We start from the raw sequence: 27,225 nt of genomic DNA on the forward strand, positions 1-27,225 counted from the left end.
CAGATAAAGTGCCACCTTCTGCAAGAAGTCTTTTTCCATTCTACCTTAATCTTAGAGCTTTCCATGGAGATCTTGTGGTTTAGTCATTCAGTTGTGTCTGTTTGTGTCTACCACACCAGATCCTTCTATCCTCTACTATCATCCTAAGTCTGTCCAAGCTCATGTTTGTTGCTTCCATGACACTATCCATCTTATTTCTGCCATCCCCTTCTCCTTTTGCCTTTAATCTTTTCCTACAACAGGGTCTTTTCCAGTGAATCCTTTTTTCACATTATGTGGCCCAAGTATTTAAACTTCAGCTTTAGTATTGACTTTCCAGTGAGTGTTATGAATTAATTTCTTTAAGTATTGACTGATTTGATCTCTTTGCTGTCCAAGGGACCCTCAAAAATCTTCTCCAGCACCACAATTTGAAAGAATCTGTTTTGCAGTGTTTAGCTTTTCTTACAGTCTGACTCTCATAGCCACACATTGCTAATAGAAAAACCATAACTTTAGCTATATAAACCTTTGTCAGCAAAGTGATGTCTCTGCTTTTTAGCATGTTGCCCAATTTTGCCATAGCTTTCCTTCTAAAGAGCACACATCATTTAATTTTATGGCTACAGTCACCATCTGTGGTGATCTTTGAGCTTAAGAATATAAAATCTGGCACTGCTTCCATATCTTCTCTCTCCATTTGCCAGAAACTGATGTGATCAGTTGCCATGATATATGTATTTTTTTAATGGTAAGCCTCAAGCCAGCTTTTTTATACTTTCCTCTTTCAAGATGCTTAATTTTGCACTTTCTGACAACAGAGTGGTATCTGCATATAAGATTGTTGATATTTCTCCTGGCAACCTTAATTCCAGCTTTTGATTTGTCCATCCTGGCATTTTGCATGATTTATTCTGTATATAAGTTAAATAAATAAGGTGACAATATATGTCCTTGCCATACTCCTTTCCCCATCTTGAACTAATTATTTCTTCCATGTTTGGTTCCTACTCTTGCTTCTTGGTCCACATACAGGTTACTCAGTGGACAAGAAAGATGATCTGATCCTTTCATCTCTTTGAGGACTTTTCACATTGTGTTATGATCTGTACAGTCAGAGGCTTCAGTGTATGCAGTGAAGCAGAAGTAGATGTTTTTTCTGGAATTATCTTGCTTTCTCTCTAATCCAACAAATGTTGATAATTTGGTCTTTAGTTCCTCTGCCTTTTCAAAAACTGGCCTGCTCTTCTGGTGATTCTAGTTTCAAATAATCCTGAAGCCTAGCTTGCAGAATCTTAAGCATAATCTTGCTGGCCTGTGAAATGAGCACAATTGATTCATAATTTGAACATTCTTTGGCCTTTCCCTTCTTTAGGGAAATTGGGACATAAATTGGTCTTTTCTAATCCAATGGCCATTACTGAGTTTTCCCAATTTTCTGGCATACTTACTGCAGTACTTGATTTTGATTTTTTAAAAAATACTTAATTTTTTTCTCAATTGCTTGTAGAAGCAATTTTTAGCATTCATTTAAAAAAAATTGAGTTCCAAATTCTCTCTCTCCCTACTTCTCCCTGAGACAATAAGCAGTTTGATATTGGTTATGCATGTGCAATCATGTAAGACATTTCCATATTAGTCATGCTGTAAAAGACAAAAAAAATTTTTTTTTTAATTAAGTGAAAAATAATATGCTTTGATCTGCATTCAGATTCCATCAATTCTTTCTCTGGAGGTGCATAGCATTTTTCATCATGAATCCTTCAGAATTGTCTTGGATCATTATATTGCTGAGAATTGCCAAGTCATTCACAGTTGATCATTGTATAGTATTGCTGTTACTGTGTACAGTATTCTTCTTCTGCTTATTTCACTCTGCATCAGTCATGTAAGTCTTCCCAGGTTTTTCTGAAATCCTCCTGTTCATCATTTCTTATAACACAACAGTATTTCATTCCAATTATATACCACAACCAGTTCAACAATTGCCCAAAATAATGAGCATCCTCTTGATGTCCAATTCTCTACTACTATAAAAAGCTACTATAGATATTTTTGTACAAATAGATTCTTTCCCCTTTTCTTTTATATCTTTGGGATATAGACCTAGTAGTGTGTTGAAGGATATATACCTTTTTGTAGCTCTGTGGGCTTAGGTTCAAATGCCTTCCAGAATAACCCTTTGGTGTGTTTGTGAGTGTAACACTTTTAACAACATCATCTTTTAGGATTTTAAGTAGCTCAGCTAGAATTCCATCATCTCCATTAGTCTTATTAGCCTTATTGTTATAGACAAGCTTCCTAAGGCCCACTTGACTTCATTCTCCAGGATATCTGGCTCTAGGTCAGTAACCTCTCCATCATGGTTATCAGTGATGTTAAGATCAGAGTACCTCAGAGTTGTTTTAATTTGAATTTCTCTAATTAATAGTGATTTAGAGCATTTTCTCACATGACTATAGAAAGCTTTAATAACTTTGTAATAACTTTGTCTGAGGACTACCTGTTCATATCCTTTGACTATCAATTGGGGAATGATTTATATTCTTTTATATTTGACTAATTTCTCCATGTATTTGAGAAATAAAGCTCTCTCTTTGGGCACACATGCTGTTGCCTCTCTCAAGCACAGAGTTTGACAGAGTTTGTTACTAGAAAGCCAGAGGGACACAGGGCCAGGCTGCTCCCCTCCCCTCTGCCCAGCAGCCCAATGGGAGTACTTCCTCCCTTCTCCAACTGGGGTAAGGTGGTGATGGGGGCTTCACATGCCACATAAGGGTTGCAGTTTGGGCACTAGTTCTCTAAAAGGTTCGCCATCACTGCTATAGAGTTGTGTTGGCAAAGGTGTGGCACACGTGTCCTGGTGTGCCAGAGGGGGCTATTCTAGTATACCTGAGGACAATGTTCAGATGTCCCACCCTTCTTTCCAGCTGCCCAGTGCAAGTACTTCCTCCACTGTGTGGGGTAATTCTGGGGGCTCATAGGTGACTTGAAGGTGAAATTTGAGCACACAATCTCTAAAATGTTAGCCAACCCTGCTATGTATGTTATTTCCTCTTTGAGCCAATTCTTATGCTTTCCCTCCCACCTCCCTCATATTCCCCTCCCCTGTAAAAGCTCTTTCATGCCTCTTTTATATGAAATAAATCACCCCATTCTATTTTTCCCTTTCCCCTTCTCCCAATGCATTCCTCTTTCTCATGCCTTAATTTTATTTTTTTAGGTATCATTCCATCATATTTAACTCATACCCTTGTTCTCTGTTTATATATACTACTCCTAACTGCCCTAATAATGATAAAGGTCTTAAGAGTTACAACTTTCATCTTCCCATGTATCAATATTAACAATTTAACCTTATTGGATCTCTTATGATTCCTTTTTTCTTCTTACCTTTTTATGCTTCTCTTGAGTTTTATATTTGAGCTCTGGTCTTTTAATCAAGAATGCTTGAAGGTCCTCTAATTCTTTGAATACTCACTTTTTTTCCCCTGAGGGATTATACTCGGTTTTACTGAGTAAGTGTTTCTTGGTTGTGGCCCTAGCTTCTTTGTCCTCTGGAAAATCATGTTCTAGGCCCTCTGATCCTTTAATATAGAAGCCACTAAGTCTTGTGTTATCCTAATTGTAGCTCCATAATATTTGAATTATTTCTTTTCTTTTGGGGCTGCTTATAATATTTTCTCCTTGACATGGGAGTTTGGGAATTTGGCTCTGATATTCCTGAGAGTTTTCCTTTTGGGATCTCTTTTGGAAGTGATTGGAGGATTCTTTCAATTTCTACTTAACCCTCTGGTTCTAGGGTATCAGGCCTGAAGCTTTCCTTGATAATTTCTTGAAAGATAAAGTCTAGGCCCTTTTTTTTTATCATGGCTTTCAGGGTAGTCTAATAATTCTTAGGTTGTTTCTCCTGGATCTATTTTCCATGTTAGTTGTTTTTCCAATGAGATATTTAAGTTTTTTCATTTTTTTATCCTGTTTTATTGATTCTTCATGTCTCATGGAATCATTAGTTTCTACTTGCTCAATTCTAATTTTTCAAGAATTGTTTTCTTTGACGAGCTTTCACATCTTTTTTCCATTTGGCCAACCCTACCTTTTTATAGAGTTCTTTTCATGAGTGAATTTATCTTCTCTGTCATCATGGCTCCATTCACAGCATGTTTTTCCTGGTGGCCTTAAAGAGTTATGTTCAGAGGCACCTTATTGAGAATCAATTACAGTTCATCTTCTCCTGATCTTCATGTAGGCAAGTCACTATTCACCTGGTACTGGTGCCATTATCTAGAACTCGTTTCTTGATGCCCTCTTCCTCTGTATCTCTTGGACAGGCATCACATAGTTTGCTCTAGTATCCATCGACCATTCTTTCTTCCCTTTCTTTGTCTTAGGTGCTCATCCTCCATTTGCATTGTCCTGCTTGGACAAGGGCACATAATGCATAATTGCCACCATTTAAAATGCTAATTATTGATTATGGGCTTCTCTGATTACATTGGCCCCATCTCTGTCAAATTTCCTGGGTGGTATTTAGCTGCTTCTTTGACTGGCAGGCACTTTTAAAATGTCTTTAACTTTAATGGCAGTCCACAGTTGGACATTTTCTGTCTGACATTAAATTGCAAATAGAGATCAGACTCTAGTCTGACTTTTAATTGGAAAGAATATAGGAGCACATTTAATTAAAATGCTTGAGTGGGGAAAATAATCATCAGAATTGTTTTTGATTAAGTGTTAGCCACCTAAATATTGTTCAGGGAAATAAGGCTTTTAAAGTGCTTTTGCTTTAATATTTTCTAATATTTCACTTTGTTGCTTGACATGAAATGATTTTAACCTAGCTCACTAAAGGCAGTTTTAAAAGTTATTTTGGCTCAACCCTTTTTTCCTTCTACCTCACTTGGACAATAATATAACCACTCTCAATCCATGTCATAAATAATCATCTTAAAAGCTCACTTTTTATAGCAGTTTACAATTGACTTTAGACTTGTTAGCTCAACTAAACCTTCACTAGTCCTATAAAGGGATTCTTTTATGTCTGAGTATGGAGGGCTTTCCTACACATTTTTATTATAATAATAATAACAACAACTCACATTTCCCTGGGACCTTAGGTCAGACTGAGTACTTTCCTGTTAGCCACTCAATGAGGGAGTAGCTTTGGTGGTGATGAGAACCAACCTTTATGACCTTACAGTTTGCAAAGTGCTTTAAATATAGCCTGTGTAAAAGGAGAAGCTTATGGTAGGTGACTTAAGTCATCTTGACTACTAGCTCTGAATCTAGGTTCCTGTAATCTCACAGGAGTCTTTGTACTAACTCTGTGAGATAGGTATTATGGATATTGTTAGTCTCACTTTACAGATGAGGAAACTGAGGCTCAGAAGCTAGGAATTTAGACCTGACCAAATAGCTAATGAGTGTCAGAGAGAACCCAGGTCCAGGCCTTTCTGCCTCCCAAGTCTAACACTTCCCATTGTGCCTGCCATAGGGTATAGATTATGATCCCTATGCCACAGGGGAGGAAACAGATCTATAGAGAGATAAAATATCCAGTGATACACAATTAATAAATGGCAGAATTGGGGGTGGTACTCAAGGTTTCTGATTTTTAAGACCATCAACCTTTTTGTTTTTAATTGCAATTCCATTGTTCCTCAACCATGAGTTTTGATTCCTATTTCTTGTTACATTTCTATTCAGTTCTACAGATATCCATTTAATGGGGACCCTGAATCTGAAGTTATAAAAGCCCTCAGAATCCAGATTCCTTGTTTTATAGGGGCAGACATCAAAGTCAAGGAAAGCTCTATGACTTTCCCAGGGTCACATAGATAGTCAGAATCAGAGGAGGATTCAAAATCTGACCCTCCAGACCTGGAACCCATAATTATTTTTCTGTCACTACACACTGCCCCAGAGCTCACTAGAAAGAAGGACTTTTACCTTTAGTTTCCAGACAGCATGTTCTGGTGGAGAGGGCACTGGACTTGGGGTTCTGAGATCTGGGCTAGAATTCTGGCTCCAGTACTCTTCCTCCCCCCAGCCCCTGAGTGGAGTTAGTATGGAGGCATCTCTTATCTGCACAATGGGGCTATGGTCCTTGAACTACCAACATTTTTATGGGAGCTTTTGTTTTTTATATTTCCAACAGAATTCATTCCAGTATCTCTCCCTTGTCCCTACCCAGAGAGCCATATCATATAATGATAATATTTGTAAGGACAAAATTCAGCAAAATTAACCAATAAATGCTCTCACCTCTTACCTTATCAAAGAAGTCAGGTGGGAATGCTTCTTTACATATTCTTTGGGTCCAGGCTTTTCTTTGTCATTTTGCTTTGCATTATTTTGTGGTGAGTCTTTCCTTCTCCCTTGATATTGCCATTATGTGTAATTTTTTCTTGCCTCTGCTTACTTCACTTTGCATCAGATTGTGTAAATCTTTCCATGTTTCTCTGTGTTCATCATTTCTTGTATCACAGTAATATTCTGTTACATCATGGACCTTAATTTCTGTAGTCATTCCCTAATTGATGGGCATCTACTTTGTTTTTACACTACCACCCAAAGTGCTGCCATACATATTTGGGTGTATTCTTATCAGTGAACTCTTTAGGATATATGCCAAGAAGTATAACCTCTGTCAAAGGATATGGACATTTTATTCACTTTATTTACAGAATTCCAAATTTCTTTCCAAAAGGGTTGTACTGATTCATTTCTCCACCAACAATTACACTAGGATGCCTTTCTTCTTACAGATCCTCCAACACTGACTATTCCTATCCTTTGTCCTCTTTGCTAGATTCCTCAGTTTGAGGTAAAACTTCAGAGTTGTTTATATTTACACTGCTCTTATGAGGGACATTCTTTCATATGGCCATTAATAGTTTGCAATTGTCTTGAGAACTATCCATTTGTAGTCTTTGACCATTTATCTGTGGGGAAATGACTTTATTTTGTGTGTGTATGTATCAATTAGTTGTTTATATATTTTGTATTTATATTTTGTATGCCAAACCCTTACATGATAAATTTGATACAAATGTTTTTTTCTCCTGTGTTTAACTGCTTCCCTTCTTATCATGGCAACATTAATTTTATTTGTGTAGAATCTGTTTAGTTTTATATAATCAGAGGTATATATTTTCTTTTGTAATTGCCTGCATACGTTATTTTGTAAGGAATCTATCCCCTACCCATACTTGTGTAAGCCATGCTTAATTTTTGTGGTATTATCTTTAATATTAAGATCACATAACCATTTCAATTTGTTGTGGGAGAAGGTCTCTGATCTTGGTCTCAGCCTAGTTTCTTTAGGCTGCTTCCCAGCTTTCAGGACCTTGTTCTTTCCTGGTGTACTACATGCTGACTTTATTGAGTCGTGTGTTCCTGACTCCCCCTTTCCTAGCATGCCCTTTTTAACGTGGCTCCCTGTCTTTGACCAATACCACATGACTTTTATGACTGCTGTTCTACTGTTACTCACCTGGTTCTAACATCTGGGTTCTGTCCCCCTTAGGCTGACACCCCAAACCCCAAGCTTGAGGCTCTTCTTGGATATTCTGGCAGGGAATCTTCAAGAGAAGGATGGTGCAAAATGCACAACGGTGAGCTGGGGCACATGCATGTGTGTGTGCCTTTTCTTTTGGAGGGCAGGGGGGTGGTTATGCTTACCTGGGCCAGGATCACATAATTAGGAATTCAGGCCAGGCCAACAGATATTTATCAAGTGCCTGCTATATGAAAGGCAGGTGTCAAACCTGTGTCTTCCTGAAGTCCAGCACTAACCATTGCATCACACTGAATCACTAGGAAGAGAGGTTGTTTCGGTGGCTATCTGGTTCCTTCCCTTCCTGTTCCCTGGTTCTGGAGGACCAGTGTTTCTGTGCCACAGGGACCAATGTTTCTAGTGCATTTATCATGTGGACCCACCTGGAGGGAGGAACTAAGAACTGGGGTCAAGGACCAGCAGGTGTCTTCTCTAGAACCCTCATTATACATAAAATAGCTAATAGCTGTGGGCTCCCCTGTCTGTAGCACTTAGAACACCCTCTGCCCACCACTGACTTGTGGGGAAAACTACTTTAAGTCTGAGTATCCTTGTTGCATAGCTCCCTGCTCTCAGAGCACCCAGAGCTGGAAGGGAGATTTAAGCCACCCTCTTCATTTTACAAATGGCAGAACCCAAATAGAGACCTCGCCCATTCCCATAGATAGGCAGTGGGAAAACCAGCTTCCAAAATTAAGATCTTCTGTCTTCAGACTCGGTGCTATTCCTACACTCCAATATAGTTTTTGTAATAAAGGAATGAACTAAAATGCAGAGAAGCTATGATTGGCCCACTGTCATCCTTTGAAGAGCTGATAGGCCCTGAACACACATCTAGTCTCATGGCTCCAAATTGGCCTCTGTCAGACTCTATAACTTCATATACTGCAAACGTGCCACCCCTTTATCAATGCTTGGTCTTGGGTATTGAGGTTGAAAAACTTCATCTCTCCTCCCTTTTAATTCACTTGGGCCCAGGATGAGAGACATATAATGTGTTACCAAACTTTTCCTAATGGTTGGGACATGCCAGAGCTTGATATCCATCACCACATCTGTCAAGGAGCTAGGAGGTAGCACGGTGGATAGAGTGCCTGGCTAGAATCGGCAGGACCTGAGTTCAAATTGATGGGGCTAATGCTTACTGGGTCTCGTTCAAAGAACTGGTTGATGACTCAACTGACTCCATTGGCAGGAAACACGCTTTGTTGTAAGAGAATATAGTAACAGAATGGTTAATATAGCAAGTAAGTAATTAGGGTAAGGAAAAGAGGTAAGTAGAGGTAGTGAGAGAGTAAAGAGTATGAAAGCTAAGAGTGAAGGGTGCTAAGTAGGGGCTCTCAGGAATGCTCTTCATCTTGATTACTAAGGAAGGGATCATTTGTTTGGGCAGTTGTTGCCCGGTGTCTCCAGGGAACTGATGCCACTTTATTCATAGCCCACTTGGTCTGTGTAGCTTAACCACAGTTCATTCTGTTTGCTTTTGCCTGATTCTGTGCAGAATGTGGAAACTGAGCATTGTTTGAACCTAGTCCTTGGAAGCCAAACCACCTATACTTGTGGTCCAGAGACCTCAACTGAGGACATAGCTTATGTCTAAAGATTGAGTCAGTAGTTCTTTCATAACTGGAAATCTAAGCAACTCATATGTCTTATATGAAAGGTTAGCCCCATTCTAATCAACTAGTTATTATTTCCATGTTCTTTTGATTGTTTACAGCTACTTGACAGGGTTTGTGGGACATCAAAATCTGGCCTCAGATACTTCCTAGTTGTGTGACCCTGGGCAAATCATTTAACCCCCAATGTCTAGCCCTTGCTGCTCTTCTGACCGAGAACTGATACTAAGACAGAAAGTGAGGGTTTAAAAAAAAGTAAGAGTCTTACATATTGCCCTACATCATTGAAGAAGGCTGGAGGATTAGTAGAGATTGAATTATTTATGATGAATGAATGCCTGAATTTCATTGAAAGCCATGCTTTGGAACTGTAACTTTTGTCTTTGGTGATCTCATTGGGGACTTTATATCTCATTGGCTACGCCAGCCAAGTAAAACTATGGCTAGATTCTACTGAGCTCAGAAAGCTCTGAATTGGACTCAGCCACAAATTATGTCTACTTTTCTTAGTGGCAGCTAGGTGGATTCAGAAAGGCCCATTACCACATTCTGGTCAAAGAGAAATACAAGTGACAAATGTCTCACAGACCTTTTCCTCATCTATTGCAGTGGCAGAAAAGTGTCAAAGAATGATGATACAGTGTTTAGACCATTGATAAACTTTAACTGAATCCTTGGCCAGTGGCCAATGAAAAGCCATACTCTTGGAGGAGCCAACTCATACCAGCCTTGACATTCACAGTATGAATGAAGGCAGAAGAGAGAAGGGAGTTACAGGGTAGTGGAAGGAGAGATCACTTGTTCTTGGGAAGAATGTGAAAAACATGTTGATGGAATTGGTTCCACTTTGTGTCTAGATCAACAGGAAATGTCATTTTATGGGATACTTGGTTAGACTGGATTGCAATGCTTTAGACATTGAAAGCCCTTCATCACCTGGCCCACCTTGATCTTCCTATTTTCTTATGCTTTACTCCTTAACCCACACACTTTTTGATTCAAGATCACTGGCCTCCTGGCTATGCCTCAGACAATACCCTATCTCCCAGGTTAGGCATTTTCACTGACAGTCTCCCATGCCTGGAGTATTCTCTGCCTCCCAACTACCCTAGCTTCCAACAAGGCTTTCCTGCTATCCCTTAATAGTAGTGTCTTTCTTCTGATGATTATCTCCAGTTTATCCTTTCTCTAGCTTGTTTGTACATAGATATCTTCATATTGTACCCCCCTGTTAGACTGTGAGCCCTTTGAGGGCAGGGACTGACATTTACCTGTGTTTTTGTTCTCTGTGCTCAGCACAGTGTTTGGCACATATGAGGTGCTTAAGAAATGCTTATCGGTTGACAAAAGGCTCCTCTGCCTCCACTCTTTCTTCAGTGAGAGTTGGAGGAGAGTGTTTGAACAGATGCAGAGTTAATAAAGACTCAGACAGTATTCAAATTTCTATGAAGAGGGACTTTCCAGTACTCTTGGCAGAACTGAATAATTATCTTTTGACATTTTATCAAGGAGACCAAGACCAAAAGGAAATTTTAGAAAAATCAAAGTATGGCTCCTAGTTCTTCTTTGGAAAGGCAGCAAAAAGGAGTTGGTGGTGTTGGGCTTATCATGAATTTGTAGACATCAAAAATCAACCAATTCTGATTAAGTACCATGCTAGGCCTGAGGATAGAAAGACAAAAATGAAATTGCTAGAGAATCAAACATGGGTTTTCTCCTGTGAAAGACCTTGAGTGCATGACACATGGGGTAGTTTGAAGGAACTGGGCATGTTTTGCCTGTAGAAGGAAAAGAATTGAGAGTGGAAAAGGGACATGAGAGTTTGAAGAACTGTCATGTGAAGGAGTGATTAAATTTGTTCTGTTTGGCTTGAGGGCAGAACCAGGAATAATGGGTTCAGGTTGCAAAGAAACCAAGAGAGCTGCCCCAGCGAGGAATATGTTTCCTCTAGAGGTGATGAGTTCCCCCTTCATGAGTCTTTTCTGGATGGGAGAGATGTGGTGAAGGTGGAATTGCTTGGCTCTATGGGGTGAAGGAACATGAGGGGCTAAGCAATGTTATAAAATACCATTTCATAAGAAATTTGTTATTTGTAAAAGGATCACATGGAAAATAATTACCGTGTATATACCAGTCTGTTCCAGAGGATAAAGAGATTTAGACATCTATGAAAAACTTGAAGTCTTCCAAATCAAATGAACATATTTTGATACTCAATGACATCAGTAAAAGGGCTGTGAATAGGTGAGGAGTCAAAAAAGAAGTCAGAAAATACAGCTTAGTAGAGAGGAATGAAGAGAGGCTAAATTTTTGTTAAGAAAGCATAATTTCTAAATATAATGGATGCTTTCTTTGAAAAAAGTTTTGAGAGTTGCTGGATATAGCACCAAGTAATATCCTTCCAAAAGAAAATTGGTTATGACTGTCCAGAAATGATTCAGTCTTGATGTATGAGTCATTCCTGAATCATCTGCTGATGTACAGAAAGACCACTCCTTTGTTAGAGAAAAAGGTCAGCATTAAGAGCAAACATAACAAAAAAGAAATAAGAAAAATATTTCAGGCAATTAAAATAATTCAACCTGACTTTGTTACTGATTTTGATTAATGGGAAATAGTTGAGGGAAAAGATCTTAATACCAAAATTTATAGTTCTATACAGGAGTTTAACTAATATAAATTGTCATCAAATGGAGACCAAGAACCTCATAAACACTTCAGTCAACAAACATTTGATCTATTTACCAACCAGAAGGATAACAGCTGCTGAAGGCAGCACCAGCTTAGAGTGTCTGCTCATTTGTAAAATCTTTCAGAGGGGATGAGAGAAGAGCATAAGAAGCACTTATGTCCCCAAAGCAGGGAGAAAAAGAAATCCTATAGGAAAGAAATCCCACAAAGTCATCCTAAGGGCATTTAAGGGAACCATAGTAGAGTGAGTAGCAAACAGAATAATGAGAAAGTGAGGTAAGATTTCTTAGAGCAAAAACCCTTTTGTTTTTTAAGCCATCAAGTACAATGGAACCTCTCAGTTTTACTCTCCAAGTCAGATGCTACTAAGAAGCATCCAAAAGATGCTTCTTTAGGAGGTAGAAATGATACTGAAGAAGTAAAAGATGGGGGAAATCAGTTGGATTTGACAATGTGAAGGTGTCGATGGGTTAATTCTCCACTATACATTTATGTTATCTATGTCACTCCCTGCCAAACCTTTTTCTAGCCTTATTGACCTGTGGCCTTGTGATTGGTTATCCTGTGACACCTCTACTCCCCATGTAGCTGCTTATTAGATCCTAATTTAGAGGTGGAAGGGACTTGAGAGAACCCTAAGTTCAAACCCTTAATTTTACAGAGAGGGAAACAGGTACAAATAGGCGAAGTGCCTTACTTGTAGGTATCTGAGAGAGAATTTGAACTCAGGTTTCCTTTGCCACTGTGCCTCTTCTTCTCTCAAGCCTCCTGAGTCACCCCATCCTCAACATTCTCATCAGAGGGGATCATCTTGTACTTCATGGAAAAACTTGAGGCCATCCATAATAAGCCAGTTATACATTTCATCTCACTATAACATCATCCTCCATTCTTCTTTTGGTCCCGGTCTTGTGCCATGAGCTGGCCCTTCCTGGCCTTTGCTAACAGAGGTCTTGGTAGATAATAGGCACCAGGATCTGGATTGGGTGATGAATTTTAAAAGATAAACACAGAGAATGAGCACAGTAAGATGACTGTGTCTCTAGTAGAAGAATTAAGAGTTCAGAAGCTCAGGAATGAGCTGGGGTTGTTGAGGACACAAAGACTTCTTGTTGCTTTTGAGTAAATTGAGGAAAAGAAAGATTGAAGAAGGGATAGGACTGTTGCGTGCAGTGGATCATACAATAGTATCTTGCAACAAGGAGAAGTAGAGATCCATCAATTCAAGAATTCCCAAGCCAAGTAAAAAATACTGTATGCAGCCAGAAAGAAACAGTTCAAATACCATGGAACTATAATCAGGATCACACAGGACCTAGCAGATTCTATATTAAAGTATTGGAAGGCATGGAATATGATATTCAGGAAGGTAAAAGATCTAGGTTTAGAACCCAGAGTCACCTATCCAGCAAAACTGAGTATATTCTTTCAGGGGAAAAAAATGGACACTCAATAAGCTAGAAGATTTCCAAGAATTCCTGAGGTTATACTAAGTCAGACCTAAACAAAAAATTTGAAGTCCAAACATGAGGCACGAGAGAAGCCCAAAAGGGTAAATAAGAAAGAAAATTTGAGGGACTAATCAAGGTAAAATGTTTTTATGTCTACATGGAAAAGAGGATACCTGTAATTCTCAAAAATTACTCTTAGTAGTAGAGAATAAAGAAGGAGGTGAAGTAAGCTGATTATGATGATATGATGTATATGTATATGTGATGATATGAAATGATATGTATGTATATGATATTCTATGTTTAAAAAATCAAGGAGTGAAAAAGAGGATGGCACTGAGAGAAAAGGGTAGGGAAAGATAGAATGGGGTAATTATATAACATAAAGAGGTGTGAAAATCATTATGAAGAGGGGAGGATAAGGGTGGTGACAGGCAATGCTTAAGCTTTACTCTCATCATAACTGACTCAGAGAGGAGAAAACAAATATACTCATTAGAGTATAAAATTTTATCTTGCCCTACAGAGAAGTAGAAGGGGAATAAGACAAGGGAAGGGGAAGGTAATTGGAGGGGGAGGGAAGTAGAGGGGTGATAAAAAGCAAAACACTGGTGAGGAATAACAGAGTGAAAGGGAATAGAGTAGGATCCAAAGGGGAAAATAAGATGGAGGGCAATACACAGTTAGTAATCATAACTCTGAATGTGAATGGGATGAACTCACCCATAAAATGGAAGCAGATAGCAGAATGGATTAAAAACCAGAATCCTACTCTTATGTTGTTTACAAGAAACACATTTGAGGCAGGGTGACAGATTCAAGGTTAAAGGCAAGAGCAGAATTTATTATGTATCATCTAAAGTAAAAAAAAAGCAATAGGAATCATGATAACAGACAAAGCTAAAGTAAAAACTGATCTGACTAAAAGAGATAATAAAGGTAATTATATCTTGCTAAAAGGTACTATAAACAATTAAGTAATATCAATACTAAACATTTATGCACCAAATGGTAGAGCAGCCAGATTTCTAAAGGAGAAACTAAAGAACAAATAGATAGTAAAACCATACTAGTGGGGGACTCCAACTTCCCTTATCAGAACTAGATAAATTGAACTAAAAAATAATTAAGAAAGTAAGGGAAGTGATGAAATGTTAGAAAAATTAGAGTTGATAGATATATGGAGAAAACTGAGTGGGGATAAAAAGGAATATACCTTCTTTTCAACAGTACATGGTATATATACAAAGATTGACCATGTACTAGGGCATAAAACATTGCAAATGAATGCAAAAAAGAAGAAATAATAAATGCAACCTTTTCAGATCAAAATGCAATAAAAATATAATTAGTAAGGGTACATGGAGAGGCAAATCAAAAATTAATTGGAAATTAAATCATACAATTTTACAAAATTGGTTGATTTAAAGAACAAATCCTAGAAACAATGATTTCATTTCACGAGGAAATGACATATCAAAATCTATGGGTTGCATCCAAAGCAGTACTCAGGGGAAAATTTATATCTTGCGTGCCTACATCTACAAAATAGAGAGGAAGGAGATCAATGGATTGGGCTTGAAACTTAAAAAATTAGAAAGAGAACAAATTAAAAATCCCCAGATAAAAACTAAATTGGAAATATTAAACATTAAAGGAAAAATTAATATAATTGAAAGTCAAAGAACTATTGAACTAATAAATAAGACTAGGAGCTGACACTTTGAAAAAAACAAAATAGATTAAGTACTGGTAAATTGATTTAAAAAAAGAGAAGAGAATCAAATTAACAGTATCAGAAATGAAAATGGCAAGGGGCAGCTGGGTGGCTCAGTGGATTGAGAGCCAGGCCTAGAAATGAGAGGTCTTAGGTTCAAATCTGGCCTCAGACACTTCCTAGCTGTGGGACCCTGGGCAAGTCACTTAACCCCCATTGCCTAGTCCTTACCACTTTTCTGCGTTGGAGCCAGTACTTAGTATTGATTCCAAGATGGAAGCTAAGAGTTAAAAAAAAAAAGAAATGAAAAGGGCAATCTTACCTCTAATGAAGAGAAAATTAAGACAATTATTAAGAGCTACTTTGCCCAGTTATATGGCAGTAAATATGACAATCTAGGTGAAATGGGTGAATGTTTACAAAAATATAAAATGCCTAGATTAACAAAAGAGGAAATAGAATACTTAAATCCCATCTCAGAAAAAAAAAATTGAACAATACATCAAGGAACTTCCTAAGAAAAAATCTCCAGGGTCAGATGGATTCACAAGTGAATTCTAGCAAACATTTAAAGAACAACTAATCCCAATACTATATAAACTATTTGAGAAAATAAGCAAAGAAGAAGTCTTACCAAATTCTTTTTTATGACACAAATATGGCCCTGATTCCTAAGGCAGGAAGACCAAAACCAAGAAAGAAAACTACAGACCAATCTCCTTAATGAACATAGGTGCAACAATCTTAAATAAAATACTATCAAAGGAATTCCAGCAAGTCATCACAAGGATTATTCACTATGACAAGGTGGGATTTATACCAGGAATACAAGGCTGGTTTAACATTAGGAAAACCATTTACATAATTGACCATATCAATAATCAAACAAACAGAAATCACATGATTGTCTCAGTAGATGCAGAAAAAGCCTTTGGCAAAAATACAACACCCCTTCCTATCTAAAAACACTAGAAAGTATAGGAATAGAATGGCCTTTCCTCAAAATGATAAACAGAATATATCTAAAACTATCAGCAAGTATTATCTGCAATGGGAATAAATTAAAAGTCTTCCCAATAAGATCAGGAGTGAAGCAAGGATGCCCATTATCACCTCTTTTATTTAATATTCTCCTAGAAATGCTAGTAGTAGCAATTAGAGAAGAAAAATAAATTGAAGGGATCAAAGTAGGCAATTAAGAAACTAAACTATCATTCTTTGCAGATGATATGATGATATATTTAGAGAATCCTAGAAATTCAACTAAAAAGTTTCAGAATACAAAATAAACCTACATAAATCATTAGCATGTCTATATATTACTCAACAAAATTCAGCAGCAAGAGTTAGAAGGAAACTACATTTAAAATCACTCTAGACAATAAAATATTTGGGAATCTATCTGCCAAGACAAACTCAGGAATTATATGAACACAACCATAAAATACTTTTCACACAAATAAAACTAGATCTAAACAATTGGAAAACCATTAATTTGTTCATGGGTATGATGAGCTAATATAATAAAAGAATTCCTACCTAAATTAATTTAATTATTCAGTGCCATATTGATCAAACTATCAAAAGACTTTTGATAGAATTAGGAAAATTATAACAAAGTTTATCTGGAAGAACCAAAGACCAAGAATATCAAGGGAACTAATGAAAAAAATATGAAGGGCGTGGGCTTATCAGTACCAGATCTAAAACTGTACTACAGAGCAGTCATCATCAAAATAATATGATACTGGCTAAGAGATAGGGTGGATCAGTAGAATAGAGTAGGGGTAAATTACCTCAGCAGTCTAGTGTTTGATAAACCCAAAGACCCCAGCTTTTGGAACAAGAACTCACTATTTGACAAAGACTGCTAGGAAAATTAGAAAACAGTATGAGAAAAATTAAGTTTAGATCAGCATCTTATACCCAATACCAAAATAAATTCAAAATGGCTAACTGACTTAAATATAAAGAATGAAATCACAAATAAATGGGGGTAAACATAGAATAGTATACATGTCAGATATATGGGAAAGGAAAGAATTTAAGACCATGCAAGAGATAGAGAACATTACAAAATGTAAAATTAATAATTTTGATTATATTAAATTAGTTTTTTGTACAAATAAAACCAATGCAACTGAAATTAGAAAGGAAGCAACAAACTGGAAAAAAAATCTATAACAAAATTCTCTGACACAGGTCTAATTTCCCAAATATATAATGAACTAAGTCAAATGTACAAGAAATCAAGCCATTCCCTAATTGACAAATGGTCAAAGGATATGAATAGGCCGTTTTCAGATGAAGAAATAAAAACTATCAAAAATCACATGAAAAAGTGTTCTTAATCCCTCCCAATAAAAAAATGCAAATAAAAACAACTCTGAGGTACCACTTTACACCTAGAAGATTGGATAATAAGACAGGTGCTTGCATAGTTCCAAGGCAGTTAAGAGCAATAAGGGCTAGGCAATGGGAGTAAAGTGACTTTCCCAGGGTTACACAGCTAGGAAATTTCTGAGGCGAGATTTGAACCCAGGAGCTCTTGCTCTAGGCCTGACTCTCAATCTACTGAGATACCTAGCTGCAATTAAGAGCAGTAAGAGCTAGGCAATGGGGGTAAAGTGACTTTCCCAGGGTTACACAGCTAGGAAAAATTTCTGAGGTGAGATTTGAACCCAGGAGCTCTTGTTCTAGGCCTGACTCTCAATCTACTGAGACACCTAGCTGCCTCATGCTTTAGTTTTCAGAAAAAAATTTCTTCAAAGGTATAATAAACCCTTGGGAACATTCTCCACAAATAGACACAGAATCCATAGGGAAAGGGAATGCTAGCATAAAATATAGTGGTAACGAGACACATGATGTAGATCACACAAATGCCAAAGGACTACCTTCTAATCCAGCTGAATTGGCTCTTATACAACATTTCAGCTGAATAAGGGTCTGTTTGCTACTGAGCTGGACAGGGCCAGCCCAGTTTAGTCTATGCTGCTGCAGCCTCTCCTAATCTGGTGGCTCCTTCCATTCAGCTCTTCTGCTGGTGAGATCTCTTGGATATTCATTAATCTCTGAGCAGGAAAGACCTAACATACCGTGAAGTGGCCACGTGCTTGCTTGAAGCTCCCAGGGGATAGGGAGAGGGATGGACGTGGTGTTGCACCCCAGCCTGACTCTTGGAATCAGTTCCAAGTAGTCCTGTCTTATTTGCAACGCAAAGGAGGGAAGAGAAAGGGAAGGGAATAAGCATTTATTAAGCACCTTCTGTGTACTAGGCATGGTGCTAAATGCTTTACAAATATTTGATCTCATTCAAAGGAAAGAAGTTTGAACAATAGGTTGGTTATTCCTCTTATATGCACACAGTTCTGGCTTAGCTACCCAGGTCATGAGGTTTTCTGGCTCTTATTCCTTTCCCTTCCAAAACAATAAAGTAGATTTTTATATGTTTTTTTCCTCTTGTGTTTGCCTTATCAAAAATCCTATCATAACGGTAGCCAATTAGAACACTTCATCATCCCAAAGTACCAGCTTCTGAGTTGCTTAGACTGAGATGAGGCAAGGAATGTGCTCCCTTGGGCCAGTGCACCCCTATTACCTTACCATGTATGGAGACCCGGCCTGGAGTCCCTATATGATTTTTACCTGTGGGTAATAACCTGAGAAGGAGAAGGGAGACTAAGGAAATGGGTGAATAATAAAGACTCAGAGACAACAAGTTAGAAGATATGGAGAGTGACGCGAACTCCAATAGTATTTCCCACTGAGAGCAAAGGGAAATATGAGGAATAAGAAAATACGTGGGGAGTCACAACTCCTTAATGCCTCCTATGGACAAGAGAGTCTGAGCATTCATAGGAAGCATTGGGGTGACAGTGTTGCAAGGATCAGCAGGAAAAGATAGGACAGAGCACTTAGAAGATACCGGGAATTACGAGCTGTAAGAGAAGAGGAAGTAAGAGAGGGAGTTTGCTCTTGTTCCCCAGTATTTATTGGAGGTTTTAGGAATGTGGATTAGGAGGAGATCAACGCCTAGGTAACATGGCATAGGTCTTAACATTGGTTGACTTGACAATGACAAGATCATAGAGGTGGAGATTAATCCAACCCACGCTTTGCAAATGAATGTACTCCGAGCCAGGGCAGCGTGACTGTCAAGGCCCAGCCTGTGAATTTGCCCGTCCTTTGCTAGTCCTTTGGACTGTCCCTTTCCACACCATGTGTCTGGTAAATGAATATACGGGATACAATATCAACACATCAATCATACTTCCCAGATGCTAAGATGCCTGGTATGCTACACCATGACCAAAGAGTCAGTTGCCTCCTGGTGAACTTTATAGTGATGGACCTTCCCATACAGGGATAGGTTCTTCCATTCCTCCAGACACTTTGGAGGAGTTGAGCTGGGCAGAAAGCCTGGGGCCTGCTAAAACTTCAGGGGATCCTAAATCTAGACCCAGAGGGACCTCAGAAGTGGTTGAGTCCAGCCTTCTCTTGTTTTATAGAAAAAGAAACTGAGCACCAGAGGCCTTACTCAACCTTCCGATACCACCCAAGTAATAATTAAAGAATGGGTCTTGAGACCAGCTGTCCTCTGACCCCAGAGCGTCTTCTGTGTCATTAATATCAATAATAATTTATATTAATTATTTTAAGAAATTCATTATAGAAATATGTTATATAACATATAGCATATTTAATATATAACTATGTAATGAAAACTAGAAATGCTAGTAATCAATAATATTTATTTTTACATTTATATAATGACAATGTGTAATTTATACTTCTATGTTTGTATAATTCCATCATACTTATTTGTATAAACTACAGTCACATGTATTACTCACATACATAAAAATAATAATAGCTATTATTCCTGACTCTTTCCTTGGCTTGTTTCATTCTGGCCACGGGATGTCTTCCCCGTCTTTTATCACTTCCACCTGCAACCTGAAGATTTTATATATGTATACATATATATCGTTATCATTAATAGTCATTATTTTTGCCACTTTTAAAACTATAATGCATTTCCATTAGCAGCACCTCATTTTACTGATGGAGAAGCCTTGAAAGGAGATCATTACATGAAGGAATATCTGTGCCAGGCCCTGGGTCTGGTGTTCTTTTCCCTGAAGAGGCTCCATGTGGCAGTTTGGTGGCTCAGTGGATGGAGAGCCAGGCCTGGAGTTGGGAGGTCCTGGGTTCAAATGTGGTCTCAGCTACTTCCTAGCAGTAGGACCTTGGGCACATCCTTTACAGCTCACTGCTTAGTCCTTATGGCTCTTCTGCCTTGGAACCCTTACTTGGTATCCATTTTAAGACAGAAGGTAAAGGTATTTTTAAAAAATTAAATTAAAAAGAAAGAGGCTCCTGTTCAGGGCAGATGGAATTTCCTTCTCAGAGGTATCTTTTGAGATAATCAGGCACATTCACCATCTGGTCTGTTCCCACAGACTCTGGGCAGAGCTTGACACTGAGCAACTATTTGAATCCATTCTTTGGTAAATGGGAGTCTGGGAGTTCAGTCAGTCTGGGAGAGGGAGCACATGGGGTTCACGTTCCTCTACTTGTAGGATAAGCCCTAATTCATTCATCAGTCCTGGTGGTAGCAATGCTTTGGGGAGTCGTGAGTTGGCGTCAGGGAGACTTGAGTTCAAATCCTGCCTCAGATGCTTAATAGTTTGTGACTTTGGGCAAGTCACTTGACCTCTGTCAATCTGTTTCCTTAGAGTTAATGGAGACAGTAGTATCACATTTACCCCTCAGAGTTGTAGGAGGAAACCCCCAAAACCTTAAAACACTATATAAATGCTATCCATTCTTGTGAGGGCAGCAAGGTGGAGCAGTGCTGGAGATGGCTGGACCTGGATTCAGGAAGACTCAGTCAAATCCCATCTCAGGCACTTAGCAACTATGAGACGCTGGACAAATCATTGACTGCTTTCTGTCTCAGTTTTCTCAGCTGTAAAATGGAAATTATAATAGTATTTACTTCCTAAGGGTATTCTAAAGATAAATAAAAGGAGATAATGCTTATTCAGTGCTTTGTAAACTTTAAAGTAATATAGAAATGCTAGTAGTAGTAATATATATTTATGTAATTTTTATTTTTATGCTTATATAATTACATTATACTTATTTCTATAAAAATATATACAGGTACATTATTTGTTAAAATAATAATAGTTATTCCTGACTCTAATCTTGGCTTGTTTCACTCTGGTCAAGGGATTTCTTCCCTCTGTCCTTTACCACTTCCACCTGCAAACTACAGATAATAACTTTTCTTTGTTTACCAGGAAGCCATGTTGTAAGGGTTACATTAAGGATACCAAAGGTTTCCTCAAGCATTCAGAGTACCTTAGAAGGAAGGTGACAAAATTAAGTATTGTTATGAAGAGTTTCAATGGTTCTGGTGGAGAAGAGGCTGTTATCATTGTGGTTAGCTCTGATGACTCAGAGATAATACCCTATCAGTCAACTTTTAGTGAGAAAGGAAAGGCCCAGCCCTGTAGCAATTAGAAATAATGGCCCTGGTTAGCCCTTGAGATTGCTTCACTTTTTCCCTGTGTCCTTCCCTCCTGTATCTTCATCCTTATATAGTTATAGAGCAAGAGGTTGCGGAGATAACTGGCCTGTTAGTGGCTGCATCCCATTTTTATCATGTGTTTTTTGGGCCCTGCCACTTACCATTGTTATGGCCACAGTGATTTGTGAGAGGCTGTTAGTGATATGGAGAGAAAGATAGCTAAGATTGGTTCTGCCTAGTCCTTCAAGCTAGGGTTGCAGCCCTGCCTTCCCAGTCTTCCACTCTGGGCCCAACAATTGACTGTTCTTGATGTATGAACTCATCCCCATAAAGTGTGCCATCCAGAGATACTGTTATAGAGGCCATTTAGGGTCACTGACGGGGAAGGAGATCCTCCCTTGCTGCTCTCTGACTATTGTAGTAGTGGCCCAAGAAAAAGGGGGTCTAGCACCTGATTTAGAGTAAGCCTCACCATCTATGTGTAGAACTGGCTGAATGCTAACATGAGGAGAATTAAGAGCACTCTGGGTGGAGCATCCAGTGGACTGAAAGGTTATCTATAACCAATCACTTAATCATAATAGCTCACATTTACATAGTACTTTATTTTAGTTTATTTTTTAAATTTAAGTATTTTTCCATGGTTACATGATTCATGTTCTTTCCCTCCCCTTTTCCCTCCCCCTTCCAGAGTTGACAAGCAATGCCACTGGGTTATACATGTATTAACAGTCACAATACCTATTTCCATAGTATTCATTTTTGTAATAGTCATCTTTTAAAACCCAAATCCCAAATTCTATACCCATATATACAAGTGAAAAATCATATGTTTTCCTTCTGTGTTTCCACTCCCACAGTTCTTTCTCTGGATGTGGAGAGCATCTTTCTCATAAGTCCCTCAGGATTGTCTTGGATCATTGCATTGCTATTAGTAGTAAAGTTGATTATGTATTATTAGCCCATAATATCTCAGTTTCTGTGTACAATGTTTTCCTGGTTCTGCTCATTTTGCTCCACATCAATTTATAGAGGTCTTTCCAGCTCATATAGAAATTGGGCAGTTTATGGTCCCTTATTGCACAATAGTATTCCATCACCATCAGATACCACAATGACACGCTCCCCATTTTCCATTTTTTTTGACACCACAAAGAGCACAACTATGAATGTTTTGTACAAGTATTTTTTCTTATTATCCCTTTGGGGTACAAACCTGGTAGTGATATAGTTGGATCAAAGGGCAGACAGTCTTTTAAAGTCCTTTGGACATAATTCCAAATTGCCTTCCAGAATGGTTGGATCAATTCACAACTCTACCAGCAGTGTATTAATGTTCCAGTTTTGCCACACACCCGCCAACATTTATTATTTTTCTTTACTGTCATATTGGCCAATCTGCTAGGTGTGAGGTGGTACCTCAAGAGTTGTTTTGATTTGCATTTCTCTAATCAGGAGGTATATAATACTTTAAAAAATTATAAAACAACCCTGGAATATGGATAATATAAATAATGTTAACCTGGGAATTCTGGACTTCCAACCCAAATAACCACCTCAGATGACCAGGCTGTTCTAATATACTTACTCTAACAAAGCCTGGAAGTCTACATGCAGCAAACTGAATAACAATCAAGAAATCCATTGAGGAAGCTTAGTGAGTGACGTTTTTCTATTCTAAAACTGCAGAAAAATTCATCATGAAGCTCATAGGCAATAGGGAAGGGAATCCTTTAGCGAGGCTAGCCCCAGTGCAGGTTAGCCTCCCAGCACAACCAAAGATGAGCCAAGGACAGATGCCACCTGCAAGGATCTATGTCTTAAGCAGCAAGAAAGTAGCAAGAGAGAAGAGCTTCCATGAGAAAACCTTAGGGTTGGAAGCTTGGAAGACCTTAAGACTGCAGTGGTCAGTAAGCTCCTCATTGTTCAGACCAGAACAGGTCTGGGATCTCTGAGGTTCCCAATATCCTATCTGCTGATATAAGATAGAGCCCTGAAGATCCAACATCTTGAAACTTGGAGCTAGAGTGAGGCAACCTCTGGAGAAATAGTTCATGCAAGAACCAAGGGAACCTCAGGTGTGCTTGGACCTGTGTACCCTACCAAGAAGTTCAGCAAAAATGCAACAGAAGGCTGAACCTGGTACAACCTGGTACAAAGCCCTAATTCAGAAACTATAGCTGGATAGATGAGTAAACAAAAGAAAACACCAACTAGTACAAAAGACCATGGAAAACCTAGAAATCCCTGAAGAAAAAGAATGGCTAACAACTGCAGCAACTCAAAGAAAGAAAATGGATTTTCCACAAAAATTACATGACTCTTTCAGATAATAACTTTCAAATGTGTTTTGTATAGACCTGTGAGGGTCCCTAAAACCCTTTCAGTGGGTCTGAGAAGTCAAAACTATTTTTGTAAAAATACTCAGGTGTTTTAATTTTCAAAAATGATAAATATTGATAGATATAATAGATGTAAACAAAACATCTTCAAAGGTGGGGTCCTCAGCAATTTTTAAGAGATTAGAGAGGTCCTGAGACCAAACATTTTGAGAACTTTGCTTTAGGGCTGAGGAAGGAATTGCGAATAAAGAAGACAAGACAGGCTTTAAAGATGAAGCATGGTCTGGTGTCTGGGGCCAACCTGTACATATTCTGGTCTAATCATGGGCTCAGTAAGTCTGGCAAGGCCCTAGTCTAGAGTTCCAAAAGTGAGTTGATTAGCTTTACTTGGGCCTAGGGCATAAATTCTAGAAAACCTAGGGATTTAGGCCCATATATCAAGTCCTGTGTAGAGAGTGCTGGCTTTGGTAGAGATTGGCTGGATGGCATTTGAAACAGCTAGAAGTGGTTCTCTAGTTAGTGTCATGGCACTGGCCTGCTTTTGACAGAGTGGTCATAACCAACCCAAAGACCAGGTGGTAGTTAATAGGGGGAAATCAAACTTGCTCTGAATTATGATTAGAAATGGCAAACATTTCCTCATCTCAGATTAAGTCACACAAATAGTGCTTTGGATATAATTTTCATAGATACTTCTCCAGATTGCTCTTCTTCCCCCTTCAAATCTCAGAGCTGGAAAAGCTTCCAAGGACATCTAGGCCAACCTGTATATCTTCTCTGCAACATTCCCTAGAATGTCATCCAGCTTGTTTAAAGATCTCCAGACAATCAAAATATTAGACTTAAAAGGGACTATGAAGATTCAACAACATTTAAGAAATATATAAAGTGTGCCTAGCACTGTACTCGATACTGGGAGACACACAAAGTTACGTAAGATTTGGCCCTGCCCTCATGGGCCTTATGGTCTGATAAAGGGAAAGACTCTGATATAGATAATTATCATATATAATCACACTTGGTAAGTATATTAGAAAATTACAGAAAAGTGTGCAGTGGGAGCTTTGTTATTAACTCTGCTGCAGGAGGAATCAGAAAAGGCATTGGAGAAGGTGGATGCTGATGGGGGAAGTAGACATTCATTAGACAGATGGCTGGGTAGGACATTCCCAGTAGAGGGAAGATTTAGTATGTATTCCAATCCCCTCATTTTAAGATAAGGAAAATCAAGAGAAGTCACTTGACTTGGTTCTCCAGTTCATAAAGGGAGTGGTATTGGGGACAGATTTATTAAGTACCTACTGTAAGCCAGCACTGTGGAAAAAAGAGAAAGGTAAGGATAGTCTCTGCCCTCAAGGGGTTCCCAATCTGATGGCGGGACGGGCCACCATGTAAAAACAACTGTGTACACACAAGCTGTATGCAGGATAAATTGGAGATAAGTAACAGAGGAAAGGCACTAGAAATATGAGGGATCAGAAAGTTCCCATAGAAAGGCAGGATTTGGGTTGAAGAAAGCCTGGGAGGCCAGAGGGCAGAGATGAGGAAGAAAGCAATCCAAGGATGGTGGAACCAACAGAGCCAGGTCTCAAACCTTCTCAGGTCAAGACAAGGACCTTTCCCCTTTCCCCACTCTTCATGAGGACATGAAGTTGATTATCTATTCATTTCTGTCCAGGATAGGTTTGATCTCTGCACCATTTCATCATCCTGAGGAGTACTGAGCTCTTTTGGAATTTTGAGTTAGAAGTGGAATGTCTAACAATATGGCAATAAAGATAACAACTAAAGCCAAATTGATGATCTTTTTCTTTTATGTTATCAAATATTTTTATTTTAATTCTTTTGTAACATCCTTTTTCAGATCACACTCATCTTGGCAGCTACCGACCCAAGGATTATAAGGTGTGTAGAAAAGGTCAGAGAAGATAGAATGAAAGTTGGGTGTCTAATTTGAGGATGTGGATGTGTGGCCCCATCAAATAAAATGCATAATTTATGCATAATGCAAAAATGCATCAATATAAAATGCATATTATGCATAAAAATGCATAAAATACCTGCTCTAAGGACCACCAACCATGGAGAGCCAGAGAGACTTTTTGTGAAGCCATGATGTGCCATGGTTCTGGCCCTGTCCTTGAGCAGGCTGGTGACAGTTGTTAGAGATGTCCCCTAGTGGCTGTGGGGCTCTCTCTAGGTTCCTTGAATTACTGCTCAAAGGTGTCTGTATGTGACTGGCAGTGATGATAGCAGTTCAGTGGCCCTTGCATATTTCTTTATTATTTCAGCTCCTTGTTCCACCTGCACTGAAATGAAGCCCTCTCAAATACAAATGACATTGTATTTTTTTTCATGAGTAGAAGATGGGAAGAGAATAGGCCTTCACATAGTGCCACCTCTGTGCCAGGCATTGTGCCAAGCCCTTTACAAATATTCTTTTATTTGATCCTCACAATAACCCTGCATGGTAGGTGCTATTGTTTCCCCCATTTTACAGTTGATCAAACGGAGGTTAAATGGCTTGTATAGTCACATGACTAGTAAGTTTCTGGGGCCAAATTTGAACTCAGACCTTCTGATCCCCAGCCTAGCCTGCATCTTTCTAGTTGCACTACTTCACTCTACATTTTTAGCCTTTTATTCATTCATTCCAAAAGTATTTGTTGATCACTTGATTCTTTTTGTTCTCATTTTTATTAACCCTCTAGTATGGAAGTAAATGCTGGAATAAGTGGGCCAGAGAAATGCTGATGAACCGCACAGCCAGGAGTAGTTAGGGAGCCAGAGAGAAGGGAACTTCTAGGAGTTGACAGTGTACAGGGTGTATTCAGACAGTGCAGTATCAAGTTAGCCTTCATTGGAGGTCTTAGCTGGGGCTGCAAAGATGAGAGTAGAGAATTAGAAGACAAAAGGATTTTGAGTTGGAAGGGAGCTTTGAAGTCATTGGTCTAACCCCTTCCTCTAACAGATGAGAAAGCTAAGGCTCAGTTTGAGGAATGAATGTGCCCACGGTCACATTTAGAGGTAGTAAATAGCCAAGTCAGTACTTGAACTTTGGTCTGGGGAGATGATTAGTGCAAGAGCACAGATTGGATAGGGTAAGCCTGGTGGCAGGAGGACCAGGAAGAAAGCTGCTATGGTACTCCTATGGAGAGGCAGTGGAGACTTACACCTGCAATAGTGGCAAGCAAGAACCAAGAGGATGGGACAGATTCAGAAGAAATCAGGGAGGCAGAGTCAATAGGACTTGGAAACTGGGTAGCTATGGGGGTCAAGGGTGAGAGAAGATTGAAAGCTCTCATCCTACCTGTAAAAAAAACCTTC

General features: G+C 38.7%; 1 protein-coding gene across 1 annotated transcript in view; it reads left to right on the top strand.

Moving 5' to 3' along the window:
* SPATA6 (spermatogenesis associated 6) overlaps nucleotides 1-27,225 on the top strand; it is a 141,185-nt gene that overhangs the window by 74,670 nt on the left and 39,290 nt on the right. The window contains exons 9-10 of the mRNA XM_007480209.3: nucleotides 7,508-7,595; nucleotides 25,763-25,803. Of these exons, the coding sequence (XP_007480271.1) occupies nucleotides 7,508-7,595; nucleotides 25,763-25,803 (129 nt within the window). The remainder of the gene's footprint in view (nucleotides 1-7,507; nucleotides 7,596-25,762; nucleotides 25,804-27,225) is intronic.

The sequence above is a fragment of the Monodelphis domestica genome, chromosome 2 (assembly GCF_027887165.1).
Source record: "Monodelphis domestica isolate mMonDom1 chromosome 2, mMonDom1.pri, whole genome shotgun sequence".
NCBI lineage: Eukaryota > Metazoa > Chordata > Mammalia > Didelphimorphia > Didelphidae > Monodelphis > Monodelphis domestica.